Source organism: Natrix helvetica (assembly GCF_964273705.1).
Source record: "Natrix helvetica genome assembly, chromosome: 1".
NCBI classification, from domain to species: Eukaryota; Metazoa; Chordata; class Lepidosauria; order Squamata; family Natricidae; genus Natrix; species Natrix helvetica.
In genome coordinates, this window is record NC_138548.1 from 195,418,352 (window position 1) to 195,439,461 (window position 21,110).

At 37.8% G+C, this 21,110-nt stretch overlaps 1 protein-coding gene across 6 annotated transcripts in view; it reads right to left on the reverse strand.

The window, feature by feature from the left end:
- LOC309386405 (uncharacterized protein) overlaps window positions 1-21,110 on the reverse strand; it is a 131,042-nt gene that overhangs the window by 41,272 nt on the left and 68,660 nt on the right. For all 6 annotated transcript variants that reach the window (XM_081941734.1, XM_081941735.1, XM_081941737.1 and 3 more), the window contains 10 exons: window positions 19,515-19,670; window positions 19,365-19,416; window positions 15,763-15,897; window positions 13,324-14,153; window positions 12,711-12,801; window positions 12,072-12,196; window positions 6,881-7,350; window positions 4,225-4,436; window positions 3,663-3,764; window positions 2,895-3,094 (listed from right to left, as the gene is read on the reverse strand). In XM_081941734.1, the coding sequence (XP_081797860.1) occupies window positions 2,895-3,094; window positions 3,663-3,764; window positions 4,225-4,436; window positions 6,881-7,350; window positions 12,072-12,196; window positions 12,711-12,801; window positions 13,324-14,153; window positions 15,763-15,897; window positions 19,365-19,416; window positions 19,515-19,670 (2,373 nt within the window). The remainder of the gene's footprint in view (window positions 1-2,894; window positions 3,095-3,662; window positions 3,765-4,224; window positions 4,437-6,880; window positions 7,351-12,071; window positions 12,197-12,710; window positions 12,802-13,323; window positions 14,154-15,762; window positions 15,898-19,364; window positions 19,417-19,514; window positions 19,671-21,110) is intronic.

Consider the following 21,110-nt stretch of genomic DNA (forward strand, 5'->3'; position numbering starts at 1 on the left):
ACTATGTGCACTAGACCCTGTTTCAATTTATAATCATTTTCCAACAACCAAAAAAATGTTGAATATGGACCACAAATGATACGAAAATGACCAAGATGGGACAAGTTTTTTAAAAGGCCCACAATAGTCCCCCAGCCCCAGTTCCCACCCTTTCCAATTCTACCTCCTCCCCCCCCCCAACCCATTCCATAATATAAGATTTGTATCAGCTGCAAAATAAGCTTTAAAAAAAACTCAAAGAGTCCCAAACACAGGTACAATAAACCAGGCCAACATTCCAATGTATCTACGGAATACAGTGTGTGTGAGGACATCTAGTTGCATTCTACAAATAGTTCTGAATTGTCCAGGACAGCTTTCCCAAATCAAAGAGAAGGCAGCAACTGTATGTCTCTTCTTTCAGCAGTGCTTCACTTCCAAAAGGCCTATCTCTGGGACAGAGGAAGGAAGAGTTTGCGATAGAATTCAACTAAACAATCTACAATCAAATTTTTTTTTTAAATCCTTAGTTAGCCTGTAGTCTGAGCTGCCAATGAAACTGAATGGAAACGTAACAATAATGCAAATATAAATGTCACTCTTCTCTGCTGATCCCTTCCATTCTGTACATTAATTGAAATGCTAGTAAGTATATAATCCAAGAAGAGTTACTACCAACTTCAAAAAACAGTTGTCACAAAAGCAAACAAGGGATATGGGGCAGGAATGATAGGGAAGGCTTATTAATAAGCAGCACATGGCATGCTGTCCATCTCAAGAACAAAGAGATGTTCAGGCCAAAGCTCTCTCAAGTACTTAAAAAAATTCCCTAAAGAAAATGAAATCAAGTATTCAAAGAGGAGAATGCAAAGACAATCTCCTACCATTCCCACATCACTGCACTGGGGAATTCAGCCCCAAATCCAGGCAGCAGAATGCAAGGCAGAGGAATGGAGTCATGAGAGATAGGCACAGTCCCCATATCTAGCATTCTTTTGCTATCCATCTTCATTTGGGACTTGGGGGAATGGGAGCTGGGTTTTGCACTGGTGATGCTGGAAATGCTGGCATGCTGATCCCTGGTTGAAAGGGTCCCACTGTCTGGGCAGGGACCACGACAGATTGTTGAGTTGTCCCAGAAATGCCCATCCATTGCACTGGGTAAGTTGTTCCTGCGATGGTGTTATACTGGCACAAATGTGGTATTCCATATGGCGATAGTGTGCCAGAAAAGGGTGACAGGGGAAGTCCTTGGGGTAAAGCAGCTGGTACAGTCCCGCGGATCTGGGAAAGTGAGGAAATCCATGTGGAGGAGTAGCCCACAGTAGATGTTGTTGTCTTAAACACAAGGGAAAACAGAAACTATTTTAAATGCAAGGAAATATACTCAACAGCTGTCTGTGGCACATCTTTGTGATGTTAAATAGTACAGTATCTGCTAACAGAAGAGCATAGAAGAGGACCAAAGATGCAGTGGAAGGTGCACACATTTGAACAAACATTACCATGTAACGGAGATTTTCACTTTCAGCTTCTAATATCCTAGACCTATTAACACTATTTCCTTTCTAAGCACCTGCTCCCAGTTCACAATTCCCAGAGCTATCCATAACATAAGGCTGTGTGCAACACCGCTCCTTTCCAATACCATTCATGTAGGGCACCCGGACTTTAAACAGAGACAATATACTTAGAAAAAAACATAATAATCTCTCACTGGTTGTGATCTATCCAGCAAATCACAGAAAACCGAAAAACCTGGTTGAATCAGAGCTAGTCCAGCATTTTTCCCCACAGGGATCTACCAGATATTTTTGGAAAGTCAAAAGTCTTTCGTGTTTTTTGTGTCCCCCTGCCACTGAGGTATATTAGGTGTGAAACTGTGAAGAATATATAGCCCTAGCAATCTAGGGAATATACAGGATTGAATTTATCAAATACATTTGATGACTCCAGTGTAAACTCTGGTGAAAAATAGCAAGCTAGTCTTAATGCTTAGAATGGATTGTCTGCCATTTATGAGGAAACTTCAGAAAATACAGATAGTGAAAATAGTTTAATCAGAGAGATATGTGAAGGGTCTAAAAATACCCCATCAGGACAATGACTTTAATTTACCTTAGAATGATCAGAGAAAATTTTTGAACCCTTTAGAATTAAACATAATCTTATAATAACGTGACCTAAGATTCATCTATTTATTAATAGATAGATGAATCTTGGGTCACATTATTATAAGATAGTTAAACAGACCACATACAAAACAGTGTTGTAGCTTTACATTGTGCTTCAAAACATTGAAGTAACATTCACTATTTTCCCTGGGAAAATGTGTGCTTTCCATTTATTAACTAGTGGTACTTTGTATGTACTGACTCCAAATAAATGTTTTCTGTGCCTCTTGATTAATTTTGCACATTTACTTGAAGGTATCTGGAAGCTGGACAACTTGTTTCATGTCATGCCACAAAATTTCACAAACTGTTTTGGCTACTCTAAAACACTTAACATTCTGTGGTAGATTTTACTTGTGAGTTCCTAATTCTAGTTATAAATGAAGTTCATCTATAATTAAATGAAGATCTAATCACACTGTAGGTCATCAACAGTACAAATTTACACTGAAGGGTATTTACTATAGCCAATACCGTACCAGACTCCTTTGAATTAGGGGAGAATAATTGCAATTTCCAGATTTCTCTTTGACTGCAGCGGTTGGGAATTTGGGAAGTTATAAACCCAGCATATCTGGAAGATACCAGATTGAGAAAGATAAATCTAATACATCACAAATTCTAAACCTTGTATGCCACAGGTGTTAAACTCGCCGCACCATGTTGCCGTCATGTGATGATGTATCACTTTTTTTTTTCCTTTTGCCGCTTACACCTCTGTTATATGTAAAGACCTCTTACCTCATATACTTTGCTCCAGCTGTCAGCATCCAGCCGGTGCTTGTTCTGTTTGATTTGATTGAGGCTTGGCTTGATGAGGGAATTTCCCACCTTTTCTTTAGTCCAGTCATCCACCAGTTTATGCAAATCATCCGTGAACATTCCTTTTTTACTGGCTGTCTGCTGACAAGAGGCAGTGCTACTCACGATGCAGAGTTGTTCTAAGGAGGAGCAAGGGTATTTAGAGGGTATTCTTCGAGCAGTTGTATCAAAACATTGAACCTGGGTGACGAGCAAATTCTAAGTCTCGCAAACCACTACTTGACCTATCTTTGATCTGGAAAAGATCTTCCAATATGATACTATCATCCAAAGAGGTGGAGCTGAACACATTTGCCCATATTTACATTTTATTTGGGGTGACGACTGGGTGGTTTTAAGTGAGGTAGGGAGAGCATTTAATCTTCTCAAAATCTTGCACTTCCATCTTTGAAACTTTCCCAAATCTCCCAAAGAAAGAGAATATCATACCAATTTCAGCTATATAATATGTCATGATGACCTACAGGCAGACTCCTCCTACCCATGTATCCATTCTTGTTTAATAATTATGACCCATAGGCTGCCTCAGTCACAGTGGGAACTAACTTACAAACTAGAAGAAGCAGAACAGTATGTCTACTAAAATACGCAAATATCTGTGATATATTTCTATGTGAGGAGGATGAGGGAAATGACAATAAGAAAGCAAGTGTAGCGTCTGAATTGCCCTTGAATATTTGCAAGTACCTTGGTTAGTTTCTGCTTGTGAACAGCTTTGATGCAGCAAATGGGCTTGAATGCTCAACTGATAGTCAATCACAGAGGCAGCAGTAGTTGCACAACAGCATTCTGGGTGGCAGAGAAGGGAGAGACAAACAATCAGAAGCAACTAAAACAGCATATGTGGTAGGCTGAGTGTGGGGATGATAATGAAGGCATGGATTGCATTCAGAATCATTGAGCCTAGTTGGCCCTGGTCTCTGGGTGTTATGTGAATTTTGTTGTATGGGTACACTGTATATATACTTACAATGACAATAAAGTAATTCTAATATGCCTAGATATGTTTAGGAAAATTAGGTAGAAAACAGTCTTAATTCACTGGAGGAAAAGGGCAGAAAGCCAAATGGCAAACAGGAAAGTCTTAAAGAGTTTTGAGTTGGCAGACATAACCTTGACAAACAATATGAAATCCTAGGGATTCATCAGACTAGTGAATTCAACTTTTTTGTTCTGAATTAGGAAACTCCTGGCCAATCCTCAAAAAGGCCCCTAGCTTTGTGTATGGCTCCCACTTGCATTTCCTTACCAGCAGCAACAATGCCATTGTCGACATGAGAGTGAGATTGTGGCCGGCTGCGCAGCTTGCTTTTGAAAGATTTAGGCCGCCGTGGGGATGACAGTTGCAGGGAGAGGTCAGAGGATTCTGACCTGCTATCTTTGATGGAGCGAAGGCGTTCATATAGGTCCTGCAACTCCCTGTTCTGTTGAGCTTGCAGGCTGACTACTTCCTGGATGTGCCTTCATGGAAACAGAGGAAAAGAAGAAAACCTTGGCAAGACGTTCTCAGTTACTCTTTCACCTCAAAAGTCACCTCCCACTGGAAAGCAGGGAGCGTGAAACGATCTACCTCAGGCCAATGGCCTCTTTACTCTCAGCTTGCTTGGGTTTCCTCAAGATGCGAGGGAGAGATGTTTCATGACATACTATTGCACGGAATGAGCCCATCACCTGGAGGCAGGAATGCTGGAGAAGGGATCCCAATCCCCAAACTTGCTTTGGGGAAACAGCACTTTTCCTCCCCTTTTCCACTATGATATTTTAAGAACCTTCATCAAATGCTGGAGGGGTTGCAATCAGAAGGGAACATTTTTTTCATATGTGGAGAACTTGTGAAAGTGGTAGTGTAGGACAACATTCAAAGAGGTCAGAAGAGCAACTAATCAAAAGTAGAAGGTATTCTAGAAATGGGGTTATTACCTAGAACTGCTAGGTGGGCAGGTGCTGGGGCAAGAATGGGAGTTTATCTTGTCACATGGTACTTGGGTCTCAAAACTGTTGACCAGGAGGTTGGCAGTTTAAGACCCAAGCACTGCATGACGGTGCGAGCTGCGGTTCTTGCCCCAGCTCCTGCCAACTAAGCAGTACAAAAGCATGCACATGCAAGTAGATAAATAGGTACCACTTTGGTGGGAAAGTAACAGAGTTCCATGCACCTCAGTGTATAGTCATGCTGGCCACATGGCCACGGAAGCGTTTTCTGACAATGCTAATTCCCTTGGCTAGAAAATGGAGATGAGCACCACCCCCTAGAGTCAGTGATGAGTGGACAAGGGAACCCTTTACCTTTTACCAGGGAGATAATTGTAAACTAAGCAGAAATATCCTTATTGTATTCTTACTCCTGGCTACAAAATTGAGAATTGCTCAAAACTGGGATTTTCTAAGCAACTTCTCAATGAAATAACTGGTATGCAAAAGTATGCTAAGTTTCTCTTATGGAGAAACTAATAAAATTCAAACAATGACTTTTCAAAGGAATGAATCATATTTTTATCAGATCTGGAAAGATTATATAAATTATGCTCATAATAACTTTTCTGCCTCACAGAACATTATAAATCTAAGAATTCTTGTGTGTAATAAGCAAGTTGTATCTCCAGGTTACAGCATTTTCTGCAGTCTATCTAAAGGAATACAAATGCCTCATAGTATCTCTTCTCTTAGTTCTGACAATAGATAAGGGTAAAGGTTTCCCTTGTCCAGTAGTGTTTGATTCTAGGGGGCAGTGCTCATCTCTGTTTCTTAGCCAAGGAAGCCAGCATTGCCTGAAGGCAGTTTGGTGGTTATGTGGCCATCATGACTACATGCCAAGGCTCATGGAACGCTGTTACCTTCCCACCAAAGTACCTATTTATCCACATTTGCATGCTTTCAAACTGTTAGGTGGGCAGGAGCTGGGGCAAGTAATGACAGGTCACCCGTTGTGTAGTGCTCAGGTCTCGAACCTGTGCTGTCAGCTTTCCAGTTGACAAGCTCAGCATCTTTAAGCGCTGAGCCATTGTGCCCCCAGACAATGGATAGAAGCAGCCCACTGTGTGATTTCAAAACCCAGGAGCTCCCTCTACTTTATCTGCTGCAAGGCATTTCTTGCAGAATAATGGAAGAATAATGGAATCCCCTGGGAGAGAGAATGGATTGGCTTTGTACCTATGTTACCCACCATCCTGGTCATGAGTAGTGGGCATCTTGTGATTCCAGTGATGTTGGGAACTGGTTGTTCTTTTTGCTCTATTCTGTTCTTTTTTAAGCAGAGGATTTACTGTTCTGTTTTAGCTAGAAAAATATAAGTTATGGAGCTAATGTGCCAATGTAGTCATAGATTATTTCTTCCTTTGAGGTATTGAATGGCTCCAATTACATGCTGTAACTAGGGATGCAATATGAACTCACTTAACTTATTAGATGATGTAATCTTCTGATTTATTAAAAATACATTTTCAGTTTGATTAAAATTATTTGTAAGAAATACTCTATGGCTGACACACTCCCTCACAGAAAAGTAACTGTGGTTTCTTTCACACATACTTGCCTTGATGCACAGGTAGCATTTTAAAATAATGTTTTTCCTTTTAAATGTACTGATTCTTTTTCGCACAAACTTATGTAAATTCAGTTGAGTAATTGATGCATAACTTACAACTGACCGTTAAAGGCAGACAACTTCATGATAACAGGTAATTAATAATAAATGATAATAGAGAACAAAAAGAATCATTTTGGACTAACAAAATAAAAGTTCTGTCAGACAAAGTCTATCCCAAAACAGAAACCACAAGTAATAGCTTAACAGAGCAAAAAATATAATTGTCCCATATCCCACTCTTTTCACAATCTAATAATTCACTGGGATGAGACACAATGTTAAATCTTTATAGTATAAGACTCAATCTTAGTGCCCTTACTTTTCCCGCAAACGCTGTAGCTCCAATTTCAGGTCCTCATCTTCAATTTCAGATTCATCATCACTACTCATTGGAGAAGATGCCGAGTAAAAAAGAGAACTACGCCTCTTTGGGTGGGTGCCGCCCCTTTCCTCTTGAGACTGCTGGCTTGACTCCCAGCCTTCTAGGCTGCCTCCACCCATGGGTGCAGAAAGTTCACTGTCAGAGCTATGTTGCTTCTGGATCACATCCCCTTTAGGCCATGGCTCTGAGCAGGACTGCACACAGCTTGCAGTAGCAGAGGTCTCTTCCACTTCCTGTTGTTCAAAGGTAGTGCAACATGCATCTGTTTCACTCATGGCACTGGGCAGGGTAGCCATTTCCCTTCCTTTGGGACAGCCTTCTTCTGTTCCAAGCTCCAAGGAAGGAGACATCTCAGATAGTTCACTTTCTGAAACACCTGTGGACAACTGTTGTGGAACTGTGATGACCTGAGGAGGGGAGGAAAAGACAGAGAAGAAAGGAAGGTTTAATTCAGTAGAGTTCTACAAAAATGAAGCTTAAAATGAGCTGCTACACTATTGAAAAGGATTTGAGACTCACAGGGCATAAATAATATATGCATTTCATTATGCACATTTAAAGAATTACTTGTCTTCAACTTTATGTTATTTAATCATCTGTCCCTTGGTAGGTGGAATTAAAAGGAACTAAGAATGAGTAGAAACTTCAAGGAGACAGATATTTTATTTCATTCACTTAAATTGTAAACCTTTCTCTTCAAAATGCTTTAAATGAATAGCCTTATATTTAAAACAATGTAAATCAAAGTAAAGAAAATTTAAGTAAAAGATTATAAACATGCTATATTCAACATTTATTGTTCATTCAAGACAGATTAAAATATATTTTGAACAAGAGAAAAAATGCATACCATTCAAAAAATAGAAAAACAGCATGACAGGCCATATCAACTCAGACTTGAACTACAATTATATAAACCACACCTGAATTCTATAGCCAAAAAGCCATTCAAAAAAAAAAGAGGGGGGGAACCATATTATATGACCCTGTAAAATATGTATGAGGATTAGATCACAAAGAAGAAAAAGCTACAGAGTGCAATAATTTTAAAAATCATGACTTTATAATCCTTGATATATTCCTTTAAAAATATATTTAATTCATGAATGTCAATATATTCTATAAAGCTCCCCCCAAAAGCCTTCAAACTGCAGCTAAACTATCTGCCACCATGTAATGAAGAAGAAGAAAACAGTTGTTTTCTGCAATAGACTGAGGAAGCAGGGAGGAGGAAATTACTTAGAGCAATTTAGAGCCCAAAGACCATGTGATAAGACATCTGAATGCCATTCATCCTCAAAGAGATGATGGATGACAGCAAAATGCTCCTGCAGCAAAGAACAGAAAGAGTTGTAGAAAATGATGGCAGAAAAGGAAAAACAGGGAATGGGGAAAAATCCAAGAACTACTTTCCCAATTAGCAATGAAAATTCTGGTCCCAACTGTGGTTCTAAATTGAGGACTAGCTGTACATTAGAATTATATATGAAATATATAAGCCAATTCTGTAATTTTCCGGAAAGACTTTCAAATAGAAGATTTCTCCAGTTGCCAAAACAAATTAATGGTCCAGTACTTTCCTCTACACTTAACTCTCAGCACATAGAAGTCTCCTGATTTACTTTATGGACGATAAATAAGGGATTACATCTGAGTAATGTAATCTGGGTACAAGTACTCAATTGACAAGTACATTGGACAGCAGGAAGAAATACAGTATTTATTTGAGCAGCCGTCTTGAACTTCAAATAATTTCAGTTGTATGAAACAACATAAGGAACAGTAGAGACATAAATCTGCTCCAATGTATTTATTAGCGTCCTCGACTTACAATAAGAATTGGGACTGGAACTTCAGTCACTAAGCAATGTGGTTGTTGAGTTGCAGCTGTCCTCTTTCCTCCAGGATTAGTTCCAATGGTATTGATCAGGAGGAGGGAGAGGTCCAGCCTGTGGCCCCTAGTTTGTAAGGTGCCACAGGGCTCAGTTCTCTCTCTTCTCCAGCTAAATATCTACATGGAGGATAATCCAAAAGTCTAGGGTGAGAGATCAGATAAAATTCAGTTTTATATTTCCACCCTGGCTTGTCTGAGTGATGCCATTAATGTTCTATTTCGGTGTCTACATTTTTGAATATAGATGAGGAACAACAGGCTTCAACTCAACCCTAGCAAGACCAAGTGGCTCTAGGTTTTAGGAGCCACTGGTTCTGAGGGCCTCCCATTTTCAGCTCTGGATGGGATTGCACTACTTCAGATGGAATCTGTGAACAATTTGGGAAGCCTCTGGGACTCCTGGCTCCTGCTCTAAGAACAGGCAGGCATAGATGGAAAGGCTTTTCCACAATTATATTTTGTACACCAATTACATCCATTCCTGGACTGGGAGATTCTGCTTATAATAATTCATGCCTTGATCACTTCCAGATGGGACTGTACATTACATGGGGCTGTCCCTAAAGAAGATTCAGAAGCTACAAATGGTACAGAATGCAGCAGCACAAGCAGTGTCAGCTGCCTTTCATTTCATGCATCTGATTCCTCTGTTTTGCAAACTTCATTGGTTGTCATTATGCTTTCAGATTCAATTCACGCTATTCGTAGTTATCTATATAGCTAGGCATTGGGCAGCGTTACTTGCAGAACCTTCTTTCTCTTTCTCATGATCTACCTATCCTGTTAGATCTGTCAGGAGAGGCAAGCTCTGGGTCCCATCTATTAGGAAATGTTGCCTAGCAGGACCCAGGAAGAGTTTTTTTCTGTTGTGGCACCTACCCTCTGGATCATCATTCCCATGAAGACCAGACTTGCCCTGACACTACTGGCTTTTGTGAGGCCTTGAAGACCTGACTTTGTAACTAAGCCTGGGGCTCTGAATGTTGTATTTGAGTCCATATCATAGCTCTGTTAACTGCTATCATTTGGCTTTTTATTTTTGCTGCTCTGTTGATATGTGCATATATGGATCTATTACTTTGTTATAATGTTTTTAATCTTATTTTTATTCATTGTTAGCCATCCGGAGCCATATGTTTGAAATAGCCAGCCATATAAATTGAAGAAATAAGTAAATATTATCTGAGTTAACTATTTTGCTATATGTAAACAAACAAATTGTAATATAAACTGAAGTTCATTCAAGCAATATTTTATTTCTACACAAATTTGCAGGTAGAAATGTGCATGAATCTCACACCTATATCATTCCTCAGGAGATATCAATAATGTGTATTGCATTAAAACTAAGGACCAGTTTCAAAGTCAAAATTTTCTTCATCTGCAAAGCCAGATGACAAAGACTTGGAGAAACTAGAACCCTAATTTCTAAAACAGATTTAGCTAGAGTGAGATACAATCACTCATCCCTTTTCCTATCATATATCAATAATAAGATACATCACAACACACATATAAGAGGAGCAGAGCTTACGGTATGATTGCATTATCTTATTTTTGTCATTTGCCCTCCAAAGCCCATTGCAGATGATTTAGAACAAACTGATTGGGAAGGAGTTACAGTTGAGAAGTACTGTAGATGTGCCAAAAGTCTAACTTATACTCCTAGCATCTCCAATAAAATATAAGGAGTACTGTGTATTTACACTGTGAAACATCTCTGCTAAAGAGGCAAAAGAGCCATCATAGGTTATAAAGTACCATACAAGATATAGATATAGTTATGTATATTCTGCTGTAACATATAACAGTGTCCTTTCATGCTATTGTTATGGAATCATATCTATACTGTCAGACATTGTCAGAACCAGCATCTTTGTCTTTGGTGACAACTGGATAAGCATCTTTTATTTAAATTTAAAAAGACAAACTGAGGATTCATCTATCCTAAGGCATAAATGTATTATTCCCAAAATTTGTTCCTTCTACTTGAAGCTTCCCATTTTTTGATGGGCAATGCCAAAAATAGGAAAGTTCCACTCTGCAGTAGATTTAAATATAAACTATAACTTCATCTTCTTGACCCATTTTCTTCTTCTGTAAGGCCTTTAAAAAAAAGATAACTGCTGTTCTTTTCCTAAACCCAATTCATGGTGCGTGGGGGGGGGGGATAATTTAAATATTCCTGCATCCTGTGACACTGATGAGAATCATCTCCTAACTGCAGCAATTAGGAGGGAGGGAAAATCTCCCTTGGATGCAAAGGGACCTTTTTCTAAGCCTAATTAGTAAACTAGGAAATTTTCTTCAAAATGGCAAATGAGAAGCAGATAGAGAAAATGGAGGGAGGAAGCAGGGAGGGAGATAGAAATACCAGAAAATAAGAATAACGAATTGCAAGAAACAACCCTTAATAAAATATGTGCTGAATCCGATGTTTATTAGAAAAGATTGATTACTTTGCCTGGGTTGTACTTAAAACCAACTCAGATTATGTTTTTTGGAGGTTCACTTTGTTTTTATTTTAGTTAATTGGCTCATAATAGATATATAATACAGTGATGATATACATTTTTTCAGACAACCCTGAATTTGAATTTGAAGTGTCCTGTTTTGAGTTTGAAACAATTATTTCAAGAAACAGTTTTATACTCAAAGAAACCTCTCCAAATTTGAATCAATGTTTCATACGCAATCTTGTAGCTTACAGCTACAAGTTTGTGTTACTATGTAAACCTGATCAAAATACTGCATCTCAAATTCTGTAGTAATATAGAATGAAACATGCATTAAATGATACTCATCTGCTTCTAATAATTAATACATCAAAAAACTATAAACTAGTTATTATCAGTTCAATAAAGCTATAACCAAAAACCTGAGCTTCAGTTATTTTACCTTTTGCCCAAGTGAAAGGTAATTACTTAAAATATATGCCACCTAGAACAGTGATTCCTAACTTTAGCAATTTCCAAATGTATGGTTTTCAATTATCAGAATCATCAAATATGAGAATTGAAGTCAACACATTAGGAGATAAACCAGTTGGGGCCTAACTCAATACCTCCAGTAATTATTACAGCTATGCACTTGCTGAAAAGCCAACAAGAATTGTTGCAGAACATACATCCTTTATTCAACATATCAACAATAAATTATTTTTGATCCCCAATAACAAATCATTGTTGGATGGGACACATTTGAATGGGAATGAATGAATGAAATTATATTTACCTGAAATCTGCCTCGCTGGAATGATCCAGCTCCAGATTTAGAATGACCAAATGCTTTATTCTCTCTGGTTGTTTGCTCAGAAAGAGAAATCCAGTCAGAAGCAACATCAGCAGTCATCTCCTCTGCTGTGATTTTTAAAAAAGGGGAAAAAGCGGGGGGGGGGGAACACAAAGGAAAAACAAAACAGGTCAGGTAAATCTGTGACCATGGGAACACGAACAATCAGTACTACATTATAAAATAAGATTCTGGTATACATGTAGGCTTTTTTTAAAATATCCCAAGACCTATGCTTCTATGTGGAATGAAAAAACTGGTTAATCAAACCGGAAAACAAAGTGGTGACAGATGAAATGTTACACAGGGATATATGGATTTGCAGGAAATGCCCAAATTTTTTTTTAAAAAAAGGAGGAAGAGGAGGAGGAGGAAAGATAAACATACTTAAAGAAATCAAAACAGATGTTACCTAGTCTAGATCCCTGACTGTAAGCACACTACCTTGCCGGACTTTTGATCTCTTGAAAAAGCTGGTCTGCCGTAGCCTGTATGCCCAGCTTTTTAATTTGCGAGTCCAGGATTTCTTGCTAATAGGGTTTTTGAGACTAGGGCAAGTAAAGCTTAGGCCAAAATATCCACCTCCTGCATGCAGGTGCACAGCTCCACCACTTGATTCTGAAGCAGGACAAGCCACAGGATTCTCAGGAAATGAAGCCTCCAAGGACATCTCCTGAACAAAACAAGGGGAGCAGGGAAGCAAGTAGAAAAGAAACAATATCTGAATAAGAGGATGGAGGATACTTTACATACCACTTGAGCTTCAGATGCATTAAAGATCGCCTCCTTACTTAATGTTACATCAGCAAATCTCTAAACAAATCTGAACAATGAATTCCTGAGGATCTTAATTGGTTAAGTGAAAAAAAATGAGGAATGCTTAAAATCCAATTTTAAAACCCATTTAATTCATTCATTAAATCAATTTCCTGTTGAATTTTACATATAAGCAGATCTCAGCGCCCCGTGATTTCCTGATTTCGCACACAGATTTCTGTTCCCATTCAAAAACCACACTACAAAATTGATGAGTAGGGAAAAAATACGTTGGAACCATCTGTGTGGAATCAAGGCTTACCTTTCATTTGCCAGGATCAATGAGGGAGATGAGTTTATACAGGCATTCAGCAATATTCTGTATTTCTTTAGTGGGCAAAACATTTTTTTAGCCCTTACCAACCCTGTCAATACTCACATGTCTGCAGAAATCCCTGGGAGCAGAGGTAATAACCATGGCCTCTTGCCTCACCACTGGCAAGCTATCAGGATGACTTCCGGGTAGAATGAGAGCAGCTTGGGGATCGGTCTCTTGGGGGGAATTAGTGTCTTGTGTTTCATGTCCTGGGCAGGGAAAAGTATCTTCAGCAGATGAGGAAAATGGAGACTCCACTGCACTCTGTGTGTCTTTTTGGCTCTCAGGAGAAGTTCCTGACAAGCTGTGCTCCTGATACAGAAGTGTCCGCAGCTTTTCATCCAGAGTTTTGATGTTGTTGTCAACAAAATCCATCTTAGGGGGGCCCTCACTGTCTGATTCCAGAATGGATGTGGAGGGAATTCCTTCCTGACTCGGCGTCTGCGCCAAAGCAGCTGTTTGCTCAGCATTTATTACATGTTCTGCTTCCTCAGTGATCAAGGTCTGACAAGACATTAGTGTGGAATCAAAGGCTTCTGTGGACAAATTCAACTCATTCACAACAGATGCCGGATGAGGTACGTATGAAGATAGGGGATCTCCATTAGACTGAGTTTCTGCTGGCAAAGGGTCCAGCCAAGCCTCTGAATCGTAAGTAGTAGCATCAGTATTGTCACCTGTAGAGGCAGATAGTAATTTATCCGTGCTGCTTTCTGCTTCATGAGAAAGGGTTAAATGTTCAGGTTCCAAAATTTGGAGTACAGATATCACACTGTCACTTGTCAAATCCTCTGAACTGAAAGAAGGGCTAGGCTTTTGTTGGCTACTAAGATTGTCCACAGGTTGTGAACAGTCTTTGGGTGTCTCTTCTTTTGTACTTTCCTTTATGCAATCTGTAACAAAACAGATGAACACTTGAGGCTGACAAAATAAAACTCCCCCCCAAAATAAAAATAAAAAAATTATTAATAAAGCTTTAAAAGCTGATCTCCATGTTGGTTACTACTACTGCCTCTTCTAAAATAGCAATAGCACTTAGACGTATATAACATTTCACAATAAAAGTTATTTAAAGATTATTATGACCAACGGGGAGATGGTTTAAAAAATTCAGATGTCACAATTTTCAGAGTTGCTTAGAAAATCAAGCCCTATGAATCTGAAACATATCCTGGAGATATGTTGAAAACCAAGATTCCCAGAATTCTCAGTTAGCATGGCTCATGACATTGCAGTCCCAACATATTTAAGGGCACCAAGGTTAGGTATGTCTGGGCAAAAATATATCACAGGAAGAGCCCAGAGAGAAACATTGAAATAACAAAAACTTGGTTTGAGATGATATAGTCTTGATTTTTTTTTCTTTTAAAATATTCATCTATTTTTAAGCTACATCTCATTAAAACGTTTGGATTAGAAGTAATAAAAAAACAGCACAGTAAAAACTAAAAGGATGGGTTGGGGAGGGGAGCGGAGGGAAAGAAAACAAGATCTTATGAACAGTAACATTTAATGTCTGGGAAAATAAAGATTGTTTTTTTTACTTATTTCCAAAGAAATCATTTTATTAAGATGGAAAGTTTATTGTTTTATTAAATATACGTTAAATGTTAATTATTATAAGACAGTGATATATTTACTTCTTGCCCAACCCTAATGCCAATTAAATCACTAATTTTCTTTATCAGGGGTGGTACGACACAAATTCAGTATTGAACTGAATATGGGTGAAGCTGATTGTGCTGTGTTCTCTATTAAAACAAGAACATTTGCTGCAAGTATTAAAGCTGATTTTATATAGTTTGTGCTGTCATTCTTTATGGCTATCCATCACCATACTAATCTAAGAAAAAAAGAAAGTTAAAAATGGCAAAGTTAATTCTGTCACTATAATTATTGTGCATGAATCAATAAGGCCACAAACAAATAAGCAAATATGTTTTTTAAGAGTGACTGAAAAAAATGATAAAAAAGCGTGAAATATCCATTAAGACTTCAGAAAAATGGAAAACATTCACTCAAAATATGAACATAATCACTTTAGCATTGTGTTAAGAAGCTGGAATCTCAAAGATCAAACAACCGCTATTAACTGGATTGGCTATCTCTAAAGTAATGAAGTATTTTCCTATGAAGAGATTCATAGGAATGTATCTTCATAGCCAAATACTTTATTACTATTCTCCCCCCCCCCCAAAAAAATTGCTTTCAAAATGGGAATGCGATCACAGGGCAAGTAAGACTTTTTGTAAATGTGTTTAATCTTCCGAGGGATGTGGCATGGTTTCAAATTCACATGGCCTTCCTTTCAAGTAAATGCAGTAATATTGAAAAGGAAGAGATTCCCAAATGGTCTGCTGTTCTTCACAATCATTCCCCTAATACTTTGCCATCTGAGCCACTCTTATTTAACCAAAGCCCAGTTTCAAAATCACCCAGATATTATACTAACCCAGAAGAAAAATCTGCCCTTTTTTAAAAAAAACTAAACCATGTATTCACCTGTTGTCTGACATCCTTGAATAGTTTTCATTGACTGTACTGGGATATAAGGTGCCTGGGTTTCTCTGTTCTTTATTGTTTGGTTGATGCAAAATCTCCAGCGGCCAACAGGGGATGACTGGGGAGCAGCATCACCTAAAAAGGGGAGAGAGAAGCAAAAAGGGGAGATTATTTCATTGTTTAGATAATTACAAAAACAGCACTGATGTTGCAAAAAAAGGAATCTTAGAAGTAAAATAATACGACAGTCAATGGAGCTATCCAGAGATCTGGATTTGAAGGGGAAAAATTGATTTGCAATATGCATGGGCGTTCATGTCACACTTGTGGATAGCAAGCACATGGAAAGAGGTTTATTTTTCCTGGATTTTCATAATTGCTGTTCCAAGAGCCAAAAAAAGTTGTATTTAAAGAGTTAAAATGACCAATGTGTACATTGATGTACACTTCGAATAATCTCCCCCCCCCAAAAAACCTGGATCACTGTAATCCAACTAATTAGGATCCCTGTGATAATCCTTAATATTAAGATTAATATTAGGGTTAGGGTTAATAGACATAAAGGAACATTAAATAGTGTACATAGGAGTAAATACTAATTCTGACACTGTGTGAAAGGTGGACTTTCTTCCTACATGGTTTTTTTAAACATTATTTAGATGCATTTTTAAATGTGAAAGTAGTGTTTCTTTAGAAGCTACTAATGAAATATAAAAGCCTTTCTTTCTTCTTTCCTTTCTGTATACATCGATTATTCAAAATTATCCATCTTCTGGATGACAATACACACACATTTGTTTATTCATTGTTAATGTATTAATTAATTCAATTTAGAGACCATCTAACTTCATAAGAAACTCATTATTGGTGATTTACAACATTAACTGCAAGAAAACAATACAACAATGAGATCACAGGTTGTGAATATCTGGAGGAACAATTGGATAAAATTCTACAGATGCTTGATACCACCCTATCCCAAAGCCTAAATTCAAAGATGTTCATTAGTAAAAACAATGCTTCTCAGGCCATATTTTCACCATATTTATTATAAATCGCATACACATATGAAATTTGCATTATGCGACACCCCAGTCCTTTGTGTGGTGACACACCATCTTTATTAAATGCATTGGTACATGACATATTGATCCTGCTTCAATAGAACCATTCTGTATTAATTAATGTTATTCATTTGTACTATTATTTAATTTCAACTGAATCAATCAATAGCACTGCTGAAGTATCAGACAGTAATTATGAGTTTAATTTCCATAGGACAAAACTCAAATCAACAAAGGAAAAAAGATGTCTAAAATGTAATCAATAAAATACTCAGATTATTAATGAATTCAACAGATTTTCTTTTAGTCCAGAGTTTTATTCTTTCTCAAGAGAAGGGTTTCTGATACACATCTGCTTGCACTATATATTTCTATTTTATCAAAATTTACATTGATTGTGTCATTAATCATTTAACCCAGAAAAAGATGCATAACTTTTACTCACACCATAGATTGCAGGATTAGTGGCTATCTCTATTAGTGGTGGAGCTGTATCAAGCTCCACCAAGGTTTAAACAAACCAAGTAACAATCATAATTTGCTTTTGAAAGCTCCATATGTTTTACAATTGTCTTCACATATAATAAGATTTCTGCTTTATAAACACAACTAATTATCACTCAACTCATTCTTCCCCAACCTGCTAATTCTATCTCCCAAAACTGCCAGCCAGCACAATAGCTGAAAAATCTGCAAGTTGTATCCTAATATTTATTTAGGATACAACTTGCAGATATATTTATCTCCCAAAAGAACTGTAGATATTGCCAAACAGCTCTACAGAAAACCAGGTTGGGACAAAATATGATGATGTTTGCATTATGGAACTTTGGATTATGGCCAGAATCATAAACATTCCTGTACTCTGGGGACCTAAAAGACATGCATGTTAGAATTATGTGAAATTACAAAATTACAAAAAAAAAAAACAGATGAGAACAATAATAAAACTGCTATTGTTCTGTTAATGCAATTATTGTAACAAAATTATGAAATCATCCATGTTTGAAACAGACTGATTTTGTATCATATAAAGGATCACAATAAATAGTTCACCTTAGACAACCCATAATCCATTGCGTCCTCGTTTCAGAGATATTTTATTAAAGAGACAACCAGAATGAGCAGGGGTGGACTAAAAAGCAGTGGGATTATGAGTGACTTTGGACTTCCTGTTGGCTTCTCCATTAGGTTTCCTTGAGGGAAACTGGCAAGGAATATTAGAATCAATCCTTCCTCCCTCCCTCCCTTCCTTGCTATCTTCTGGATGTTAAAATGCAAACTAAATTGGCTAAAATGATCATTCCAGCACTGCAGTGCTGCAGTAGTGCTCTCTGTAATAGCTGCGAGCAGGACATCATTGTCCTGGAGCAAGGCCTAGGAGAAACTAGGATACAGGTCTTGCATGATGGTATCCATGATGTGAATTATCAGCAATGGCGATAATGCCAAACCTTAGTGTGTGCCAACTTTCACAGGAAAGTTGTCAAAAGGCTGGAGGCGCATTTTATTCAGCTGCTGGTGTTGGCATAATGCTGGCATTATGACCCATTTTATGAGTAGCTCAGGCACATTATAGCCACGTACTTAAAATTCATGTCATTGATAGCTTTGATAACCTCTTGAGATGCATAGCCCTGTGCAGGCCTGGGCCAATGTCAGAGGAGCCAACAGGGATTTGCAAGTGTGGAAATCTGAAATCAAAGCTTTCATCAAAGTATTGCTGCTAGCCTTTCAAGATTAACTTTGCCCTGCCATCCATTTTTATCCTTAATGCATATGTAGTACTCAATGTCTTTTGCTGCTTTGGCGTACAAGTGAGCCTAAATTTTTTGTTGCTAAGTGAGACATTTGTTAAGTGAGTTTTGCCCCATTCTTGCCATGGTTCTGTAAGTTCTTAAGTTAATAACACGTGGTTAAGTGAATCTGGCTTCCCCATTGATTTTGCTTGTCAAAAGGTTGCAAAAGGAGATCACATAACCCCGGGGACACTGCAACCATCATAAATATGAGTCAGTTTCCAAGCATCTAAGTTTAGGTCACATGACCATGGGGATGCAGCAATGGTTGTAAGTGTGAAAAACAGTTGTAAGTCCCTTTTTTGGGTAGCGAATACAACTTACGTGTCTATGAGGCATAGCTTTTACCAAATGGGCTCCTAATATTTCTAAATTTTCTTAAAGGTCCACCAAGCCAACTCCAGAAATGATGCTAATTTAGCAACACTCATTAGGAGCTCATTATTTACCATTCTTCAGCCTATGATAATGTCATTAAAATGTTTAGAACATTCCACTAAAATGAACAGGACTACTGCAGAGAGTCAACTATTGACTGTCTGCAGCAGTCCAGAGAATCAAAGATAAACTATCATTAGGGGATTGAAAGGACAAAAGGGAAAAGAGCTGAGAATAGACCTTTGCCAAAAATCCACTGTGTTCCATAGATTTATTTTTAGATGAGGATGGTTTTAGTCTTGTGAGTTTCAGAGTGTTGCTTTGGTCCTGCAGGGTTAAATGTTTTAAAATAGTTACTTACTGCCACTTTGAGTAGATGCTGGATTTATCTGAACTTGTTCAGAAGATCCTGTCTGAATTAAAAATGAATAGATAAATATAAAAAGGGAGTTTCCCAATATAAGTACAGATCTTTCCAGAAAACTGGCATTATTAAAGAAGCTTAACTTACTTGGCAGTTATTTGGATCAGAAGGAGCAGATTCCATGCCAGTGGCTCGTTCTTCAATAGGAAGACTAGAAATGATGTCTTGAGCCTGGCAAACAATAGCTCGCAATTCATCAACAAATTTATCCTTCTCATTTTCCAATACAAAATTATCTTCAACCTAGTAAGTGGGAAAGGGAAGAGGGGTGGGAGAAACAGGATAGAAGATATGGATACAAACCTTATTTTGCTCTTCAAATTCTGGCTATCACCCATTCCAATAGGCTGTAGAAAGTTAGATCTCACCCATAAATATTCACATTCCAAATATTCAGAGTTATTACAAAATACGTTTAAAAGAACATTAATCTTGAAAAAGTATTCTAAAAAATTATTGAAGCTTTATTTCCCAGTAATGCTGAATTGTGTTCCTTTATGAAATGTCAACTCTTCTCGCATGATGCCAGTGTCCAGTTCTTATATTGTATTTTGTACTAGTGGAAACACCTGAGTTTTTGAAATATTAATATTATCTGGCTTCATATCCATATTTTTATTTTTTTACTTTTTTCTTACAAAGCAAAATACTAATCTCTGACATCATTTTTTATTTTTACAAATATCCCTGGGCACCATCTAGGGGCATGGAATTATGGTAAGCAGCAACATCTCCTTGTCTCCAGATGAATGCTTGGTTTGTGATTAGCCTTGCCAATTTTAAGAATATCTGTTAAGTGTTCTCAAAATTTCAAATGAGCTAATTAATCGATTGATCATAGAACATACTTATTTTGAAGTAATACCCCTATACTATTTCCTCACAGATGATGAGTATGTTTGGTATAATAATTCTATGGCATGGTGTGAAAGATATAATTCTATGAATCGTCACCTGAAAGTACATCCCATGTGATGAAGTAGTTTCTAATAAAATGAATAAGGTCCATGATGCAAAGTTAGCTTTCAGATATGACATGTATATGCTTTCAAAATCTCCTTCTGCTAATTTAAACGTAGACCACTCTTTAAATGTTTTTCTACTGTTTCTTTTCTCCTCCTGTCTCCTACCGCCAGGTAATATACTCCCAGGTATTCATGCCAGTAGGTCATGGAACTTCGACTAGCAGGATCCAGGAAAAAGGCTTTCTCTACTGTAGCACTGAGGAGGAACAACTTGCCCGCCCCCATGGGATGAGGTTTGCCACCACTCTCCTTCCACCAAGGGCCTGAAGAGCTAGCTTTGCCAGCTGGCTTGCAGACCCAGTGGGGGAGTACTTCAACTAGAGGTGGCTGCTAGACTTATTAACTGAGCTCATATTCCCCCCACCACCACCATGCTTCCTTCTCCTCCTCCTTTTTTTAAAATTCATTTTATTGTAGTTTCCTTGTTTATTTTATTATTTCATTACTTTGCTATCGTTGTTTAATTTTAAAAAATCTCATTTTAACAGTTGTAAGCTCCTCCCTGCCCCCAGAATAGCCCCATGGCGGGATGAGTGATGAATACATTTAACAAATAATAAAATATTTAGGACTAAAATATGAATTATATTACCAGTATAAAGGAATCTAACAACTTTCAGAGATTCTAAATGTGATATTTCCAAAAGTAAAGTGCAGT